Source organism: Moschus berezovskii, chromosome 1, assembly GCF_049115385.1.
Source record: "Moschus berezovskii isolate FMDL1 chromosome 1, NW_MosBer_1.0, whole genome shotgun sequence".
Lineage (NCBI taxonomy): Eukaryota > Metazoa > Chordata > Mammalia > Artiodactyla > Moschidae > Moschus > Moschus berezovskii.
Window position 1 is genome coordinate 158,148,665 of NC_142460.1, and position 8,804 is coordinate 158,157,468.

General features: G+C 56.2%; 1 protein-coding gene across 1 annotated transcript in view; it reads right to left on the bottom strand.

Annotated features, from left to right (window-relative positions):
* The window catches only part of EPHB1 (EPH receptor B1), a 471,805-nt gene extending 466,884 nt beyond the window's left edge, over positions 1–4,921 (bottom strand). The window contains exon 1 of the mRNA XM_055413290.2: positions 4,517–4,921. Coding sequence (XP_055269265.1) covers positions 4,517–4,574 — 58 coding nt within the window. The 5' untranslated portion in view covers positions 4,575–4,921. The remainder of the gene's footprint in view (positions 1–4,516) is intronic.
* Between the last annotated feature and the right edge of the window lie 3,883 nt (positions 4,922–8,804).

Sequence of the window (8,804 nt, forward strand, 5' to 3'; positions counted from 1 at the left end):
AAACTACTGAGCCCCCCTGGACCTCAATCTTCTCATCTGAAAAATGGGAGAGGAAGGTTGATAATAATACCAATCCAACAGGGTTGTCTAAAAAATAAGCAAATTAATTTATATAAAGTACCTAGAATAACACCGAGCATTAAGTGTGCGCTACCAGCAGTTTCCAAATATACCAGGGCCAGACTGTCTGCATCTGCATCACTGGGGATCTTTATAATTGATAAAAATGAGGATGCCCAGGCTGTTCAGCAAGGGCAAAGTGGAAGCAAGACCTGCTCAGGATTTGTGACTGTAGCTATTTTAGAGTAATTCCCCTGGGCAGAGTTTCCAGGAAGCAGGATCTTCAGCAGAATCTTTTGGGAGGCCAGAATACAGTCTTTCAGAATCTATCCAGACCTGCTGAACTTTGGCAGAAAGAGCCCAAGAGTCTACAGTAAATTGCCCAGGTGGCATGAAGCTGCCTAAAGCCAAAAACCCTGCCTGAAATGACATTACCCTCTGTTGCTTCCAAAACTGCCTCCGCCCTTTGCCCACGCTGGAAACCCTACACTCAAAACCGTAGGGTTTCTAAGAACTCTTGAGAATTAACTAAGATGACTGTTTTAGTTAAATAATATGGACTTTAACAGCATCTTTATTTTTAAACTAGTTCAGGGATATCCTCATAATGTGTGTGTTACCTGTCTGACTTCCTAGGCTGGAAAGGGTGAGCATCACCAGCCACTGGCAGCTCTGCTCTGCCAAGCCAGGAGGTTCGGGACTGGCCAGGGCTGGGCCTGACCCCTGCAGCTGTCTACACTGCCAAGACTCTTCTCAAGAAATAGCCCAGGGCTGCGTTACCCTCTCTCACCAGCATTCCGCTCAATGGCTTCGGGTGTCCCTCCACAAACACTGAGTAACGGCAACCATTTTACAATGCACAGAAGATAAAGTCAGCTAACGGATAGAATTCTCTCAAATTTACTTTTCTCTCCAGATATATATATTTTTAAACTTCGGTGCCTGCTACCGCTTGCAGGCTCAGGATACCCAAACCGGAGGCACACATAACAAAGAAACATTAACTGAAAACGCAGATACAGTCAACTGCTGCCTGACCTGGTGACCTGTTGTAGGCATCCAGACTGAGGTTGGGGGTTTTCACCACCAACCTGTGATAGACTTAACTGTGGATAGTGAACTTAGGGCCCATGCATTTCAAGGTGCGGTATGTGTGTTCATGCACCAGCAATTCCTTCGGAGAATCCACTCTTATGCTAAGTCCTGAGAAATCTACCACCAAATCAAACATGCACACTCAAGGGTGGCAAGTCCAGGATTTCACTCTGGGCCACATCAAAGAGCAGTTCTCCTGAGAGTGCTCTGGCCAGCCAGTGTGGCAACCAGAGGCCACCTGCATTTCTTATGGTCATTCATGGACACTGGTGCTGGGGCTGGGAGGATGCTACAGGCTGTGAGAGCAGCCAGGCCAGAGCACTGCCTCCCAGAAGGGCCACCACGCTTAGCTCAGAAATACTTGACTCCAAGGGAGAAGTGTCTGCTTCCAGCCCAGGTCTCCAGATTCCATCATGAAAGGCATGGGCCAAAGGGCAGCTCAGAGAATGCAGCCTGCAGACACCAGCAGCCCATGGACTAGCACTCAGATCCAATGTGAAAAGACATGAACTTCAAGAGGCAGCTGTTTTTCTGGAGACAGAGAAAAGAGGCCTGGTTCTCTGTCCAGAAGTCCAGGGTATGTCAGCATCCCTGCCCACCCACCCCGTACCCCCCAAGCCTGCCTGCTCCTCTCTGAAAAGAGATATAGAAAGCCTTTGCCCTGCAGGCCATCTCTCTCCAGAGCACAGCCAGGAGCTAGATGGAAGTGGGAGGAGAGGGCAGAGAGCAGGGGCGGTGTCCCTCAGTGTGGGCCTACCCCTCTCTGCAGGGAAGCCAGCTCCCTCTTCCTTCCATCGAGGCAAAGGGTCTCATGGGACACTGCCTGCTTCTGGCTAAGTGTCCCCACCTGGCCCAAGGTTTCTGCTAAAGCTTTGGTCCGGCCCTGGCCTGGGCTGAGGACCTGCCTGGTCTTGGAGCTGCTTGCCCTGGGTGACGAGGCCCCACTGAAATTCCATCAGAGACCCAGACAAAAAGAAAACAGGCGGACACGGAAGTGGCCAAACCCGCCAGGAGGGGCGCCCCCTGGCCACCGCAGTTTGAGAGGGATCTGCGATCTGCGTAGGCAGCTCATTGATCCACTTTTGTGATAATTATTCCTCACTCATCACAAACGAATGACGCTGGCCCCAGCCCAGCCAGGCAGGCGGGAAGGCACCTCCGCGTGCGCAGAGGAGAAAATGAGCCTGCCTGTGCTCACCGGGGAGAGGCAGGAGTGAATGGTGTGTACTATCTCTGTGCACTGAGCAAGGAGGCCGGAGCTGCTTTAATATTCTGCTGAATGTGGAGTTTCTTTTAACCCTTACTGGAGAGATGTTCAGCCCAGAAAGCCAGGCTCTTCTGGCTAGGCTAAAGGTAAAGTTTCTGGGCTGCGCACTGGGAAAGGCCACAGGTCCCACATTCTGGGTCGCTCCAGAACTCACGGGTGACCGGACAGGTACACGGGGCTGGGTACCGGCACCACAGCACCCTCCTTGGGGCTGCTCCAGTCCAGCAGACAGGTCAAGAGAGGGTCTAGGGCGGAACCAGCGCGCCGCCAGACGCCTGGGGACTTCCCATGCATTTGCCCCCCAATTTCGTTCGAATGCAAAATTGCATGTGCCCTCCTTCAAAGTGGAAACCCAACCCTGAGACCAGGTTCCTAAAGTGGGCACCTATCTGCTCTCCGAGACCGAGCCGCTGACCCTTCAGCGGACGCCAAGAAAGGCGGGCAGGATGCGCCGCCCCAGCGCTGGAAAGTCCAGTGTGCCCTCGACCATTGCAAATGCTCGCTCTCCCAGGTCGTCCTGACCGCTTTGGAAGTGTGCCTCGCCCACCCGGCCCTAATTCAACCGCTCCCGCGCTTGTCCCTCAAGAAGCCAAACCAGAGCAGCCCTTGCGCGGGGCGTTCATCGCACCCCACAACACTCCAGTCCCTGCACGACCCCAAAAGCAACCCACAAGCACAAAGACCCAGCAGCCGGAAAGGACAGCGGCACGCGCAGGGCAGACAAAAAACCACCTTCAGGAAAGCAAGAGCGAGCTTTCCAGGCGTTAATCGCCGCACCCCCGCGCCGCCACCAGAACGAAAGCGGGATATGGTGGTCTTCACCAGGCCGGGAATCCTAGCCCCGCCCGGGGCCAAAAGGCCCCAGTTTCCCTTGGAGAAGGGCAGCGCTTTCCGGAGGGTCTGGGGCGCTGAACCACCGCGCTGTGGGGCGAATGGAGGGCTCCGCTGGGCAACCAGCAGAACAGGGACCCGGGCAGCCCAGTCGAGCGAGCTCCCAGCTCTGAAGGCGGCGCCGGCGCCGGGGCCGCGCGCGAAGTCCTTCGACGGAGTTTCACCCGCGCCGGACACGGCGGCTGCGAGCGGGGCTGAGGTGCGCATTTCCCCCAGAGTTGCTTTCATCCCGGCACTAAACTCCGCTCCAGGCCGGGCTGTGTTTCCGGAGGGGGGTGCGACCGCCGCTCAGCTGCTAGGAATGGGGCGGGAGAAGAGGCGGGTGGCGAGAGGCGGGAGCGGGGCAGGGATTTCCCACAGGGATTCGCGGGCGCCGCCGAGCGCGGAGCTCCCTGCTGCGCCAGGCGCGGTGCCCGCCGAGCGCGCTTTCCCCGCCGCGGCGGCGGAGGCACAGTCAAGGCTGAAGGAGCGGGGCGAGCAAGGCTACGCACGGGCTACCTTTCCCAGCCAAAGGGAAGACTGGGCGAGTTTCGGCAGGGCCAATCACCCACCCCACCCCACCCTCGTTTTCAGGTGCAAGAGGCCACAAAGGTGTCCCCTTCTCCCCGACTGACTCGGGAAGAATGCAGCCCGCAGGCTCCCGGACCACCAAGCTGTCCCCCTAGAGTCGGGCCATCTAACTCAGCCCCTCTCATCTGGCAGCCACTTGCAGGGTACCGGGGCAGAGCATCTCCGGAGCCCGCGCGCAGCGCCAGCCTGCCGAGCCGAGTCCCGGAGCCTGCGGACCGGAAGCGCGGGGAGAAGGAGAGGTGGCGCGCGGCCGCCTAAGGGCATCGGTGCCAGGGATAGGAAGGGAGCGGACAGACGGCCGCACTCCAGCGGCCGGACGGCCAGAGGCGCCCCTTCCTCCCCAACGCCCAGTTGCGCCGGAGCTAAGGAGCCTGCACCGCAATGCAGCGGGTTCCGAGCTCTCCGAGGCTGCGGGAGACCAGGGCTGCCAGGGAGCGCCGGAGCGCGGGAGCCAGGGGGCTCCGCGAACCAGCTGCGGGCGCCGAGAGCCAGCCGGGGGCGCGCGGGTGGGTGCCTTCGTGGCCGACGCTCTCCCACAACCTGGACCTCGGGTCTCGGGATGAGGGCGACGCGGAGCAGCCAGAGACGCCCCGGGGATACAGCCGCCAAGTTGCTCGGCGGAGGCTACGTTACCTTCCATTGCGGCCACTGCGGATGCCAGGAGGAGCAGCAGCAGGAAATCCAGGGCCATCGCCGGCCGGCGGCCCCCAGGCCGAGCCCGAGCCGAGGCGGCCGCGCGGGGAGGGCGCCGCGTCCCGGGGCGCCGCTGCGCTCCCCGCCGGTGGCTTCTCCGTATCCTTTCGCGCTCGGGCCGGGACCGGACTTCCCGGAGCGCGGCGTGGGCGTGGGCGGGAGTGTGCGCGCGTGGGGCGGTGCGGGCGCGCGTGGTTGTGGGTGTGCATGTGTGTGTGTGTGTGTATGGGAGAGGTGGGTGTGTGCGTGCCTGTGTGTAAGAGAGAGAGGGCGAGGGAGTGCGAGCCGGGTAGAGCGCGCGAGTGCGTGTGCGTCCTGGTGTCACATTGCGAGCTACATCCGAGCCTACGAGAGGACGGAGCCGGCCAGACTGGCGGGGGAGGGAGCGGGATCCCCCACCATCAGCTCTCTCCCCACCCCTAACACCTCCTGTCCAATCAAGGAATCAAACCTGCAAAATTCCCCCATCCAATCAGGCGCGAGCACCTCCTTACACTGGCATTGTTAGTTTAAGAAAAACTTTTGCTTGCAAGGCTGTGCGGGAGGGTTCGGAAGGCGCTAGGAGGGGTCGGGGCTCCCCCTGGTGGTGCTCTCGGAGAACCGCACGGCCGGCCCTAGCTCTCCACGCCCTGATCTAGGGGGCCAAGGGAAGGAACGGACTCAGGCCCTTCCCTTTACAGCCCACCAGGTTTCAGTTCAGTTCAGTTCATTTCAGTCGCTCAGTCGTGTCCGACTCTCCGCGACCCCATGAATCACAGCACGCCAGGCCTCCCTGTCCATCACCAACTCCCGGAGTACACTCAAACTCATGTCCACAGAGTCGGTGATGCCATCCAGCCATCTCATTCTCCGTCGTCCCCTTCTCCTCCCGCCCCCAACCTTTACCAGCATCAGAATCTTTACCAGTGAGTCAACTCGTCGCATGAGGTGGCCAAAGTATTGCAGTTTCAGCTTTAGCATCAGTCCCTCCAATGAACATCCAGGATTGATCTCCTTTAGAATGGACTGGTTGGATCTCCTTGCAGTATTTAGGTGAGCTTTAAATAATCAAAAGTTTCTTCTTTCATCTTCTCAGCAAGACTACGCTGACTACCCTATTTAATGCAACCCCGATGGCACACCTTATTCCTCCTGTCCGTAGCACTTCACCTAACATGTGGTTTTATGCTTATCCTGTTTATGTGGGTCTCTCCTTACTAGAATGGGGTCTTCATTCTTGGGATTCGTGTGTGCTTTGTTCACTGCGGAATGGCCAGTGCCTAGAACAGTGCCTGGCCCGTCGAAGGTCATGGCGTGCATCTGCTGACTGTATGAATGAGGTTCAGAGAATCTGGGGGCATCAGCCAGTGTGCAGAGCAACGGATATGCTTCCTATCCAGCTCCCTGATGCTCTGCTCCCCAAGAAGTCCCTGACTTCCTTTAGTTCTCACTTCCCCATGTGTTCTGTGAACATCCACTGAGGACCCCAATCCCAGGAAACAGGTCAGGTGGGAATGACCAGTGGTCACATAACCCCCTAGAGGGGCGTAATGCAATGGGGACAGTGGAGAGCTCTGCAAGGTGGTGGGCAGGAGAAGGCACCTGTACTGTGGGGAAAGGACTAGAAGGACTGCAGAGGGGGACAGGGCATTGGAGACAGGAGTGACTCTCCCTAGCCCAGCTTCCCCAGCTCAGCTTTCTTTTGCCAGACGGTTTAAGATCAAGGACCTGCCATGAGGCTGTAACGCTATGCTGGAGAAGTGTCCTCACTGTCCCACCCCCTCTCCAAACCTGATGATGGTCTCCTCCTTTAGGATCAGGGACGACCTGTTAGGTCACCCCGCCCCACAACAGTCACCTCTTTCCCACCAAGCCTTTCCCAGATTTGTCAATGACTTGACAGTAGGCAAATGTGATGGCTTCTTCCATGCTCCCTGTTCTCCTCTTACAGCGTGGCCAAATCAAGCTCCCACCCTGAAATGTTTCGTCTCTCCTCTGCTTGGGACTGCCCCTACTCAGTCCTAGCCAGACTCCTATCTCCATTCTGACTTTGTTTTGCTTCTCCTCTCTGACTCAGGCTACCTCCCTCTCCCCTATCCTCCATCCCAGCCGCCTCGGCATCGGCCTTCACTCCCTCCTCCTCCTCAACCCCGTGCCAGCGGCCCTCTGCCCCATCACACTGCACCAAGTACATCCCAACGTCTCTGAAGCCATCATCCCAGGAAAAACGTGCTCCCGTTACCCACAGTCCTCCTAAGCCCTCAGCACTCCTGACCTTAGGGACCAGTTCTCCCGGAGTTCTTGCCTCAGTTTCCCTGGTGCCCACTTTTCCTCCTGCCTGTCTTAGCACTTCTTACTGCCCCCCTTTCAGCTGTCAAAGAGGTTCCCCTGACCAGGCTCCATCCTTGGAACCTCTGCTTGCTGAGTTCCTCAGCACCTTCACATGCTCTTCTGCCTCCAGCCCTCCCCCTATGGATGAACAGATAGATGAGTCTCAGACTCCTTTCTGTCCTTTGTTACATCACAGTCTTAGGAGAGACATATCAGGCAGAGTCCACTCTGCCACAGCTTGTTCCCTTGTCCCAAGCCCGTGAGTCTGCCCTAGTGTCAGCCCAATGCCTTGGCCACCCAGCTTCCAACCCCTCCCTTCCCCAATCCTTCTGCTGCCAAACCAGTCCTCTTCCAGCCAAGCTTGATCTTATCTCTTCTCAGTACAGAAACCTAATGGCTCCTCATTGTCTGCTAAAGAAAGACTGACCACTTTGGGCTGGCATCCAGACTCCTCCACAAACTCCCGGGAACCTGCTATCTCAGCCCAGACTCCACCAGCCTCCCTGTGGGCCGGGCTGTTCAACCAGCTTGATCCCGTAAACACAGCCCAGGCTTTCCTTCCCTTGCATCTGGCTAGCATGCACTCACCCACTTATTCCAGGGAAATGTATTGGGTAGTGACTACTAACCAGGCAGGCCTGCTCAAGGCTGAGGGGACGCAGACACAGGCCCTGCTCTGAGAGAACTTACGGAGTAGTGGAGAAAGATGACCATAAAGACAAAAGAGGTGTCAGGTAACGGGAAGGACTGGAGAGTCAGCAAAGTACCAGCTAAAGGGTGATGGTGGGTAGTGAGAACAGGTGTTTACTGAGCACCTGCTGCACACAGGCATTACACCAGATGTTTTTGTGCAAACTGAAATGAAGTAAATCTCCTGCCTTCAACTTCTTCCCAAAGCCCACCTCTCTCAGGAAGCCTTAGTGTCCCCTAACTGTCTCTCACTCACAATCTTGTGCTACATCTCCTTGTGTGGGTACAGAGTGGCTCTTCCAGACCTAACTGAAGGCATTATCCAACTGCAAACCTCCCTCCTGGGAGGACCCTGGGACATCACAAGTACAGGAATCCCAAGAACTATGCCAGGCACTCTGAACCTGTGCCAGGATCACAAGGATCAAACCTAATATCTTCTGGCCCCTACAGCTCACCCTGAGGATCCTAAGTCGGTAGGGATGAGGTAGGGCCACAGATGTTTTTTACAGTCCACACCCTAATGGGTTCTGCTGCTCAGAGAAGCTTGGCGGCCACTGTCTAGGAGTTGCAAGCTGTGCTCCGAGGATCTCTCAGGGGACATGCATGTGGGGAAGTAAGGGAGCAGTCAGGGGCTGGGGCTTCAGACCTCACCTCTGTTCAGACAGCCTTTTGTTTTACTGGGCATCTATATCAGGTTTTGTTTAAAGTAAGGGTTCTATGACAAGAAGAGAAGGAAGCAGAGGAAAAGTAAGAGGAGTGAGAGAAGAGAATTGGATTGGGGTGGGGATGGGCACATCAGTTCACAAGGGTATAAGGGAATGACACTGATGACTTTTAGAACACGCTGGTGGCTCAGGTAAAAACAGCTTCAGTTTAGGGCTTTTACTAATTTCCCTAATAGCCCAGGGGATTGACTTTTCCTGAGCAAGTTAAATATTAATTTAGCCATTCAGCAGATTGATCTCTCTTGCAACACATTATGCTCTGTAAATATCTCTGAAAGCACCATTGGTTGGGATTCCAAGCCTGGGTGCCCATTTTCCCCCAAAGCATCTCCTAGGCTGGTTTTTTTCTGCTCTGATGTCAAATGCTCACTTGTTTTCTTGATTAATCACCCCTCTATTTGATATCACTAAATCACTCCTTCAAAGTGACAGGTGTTCGCCTCTAAGCCAGCAGCTGAGCACTCTCAGGCACCCAAGGGTGACTTGACCCTTTTGCTAGG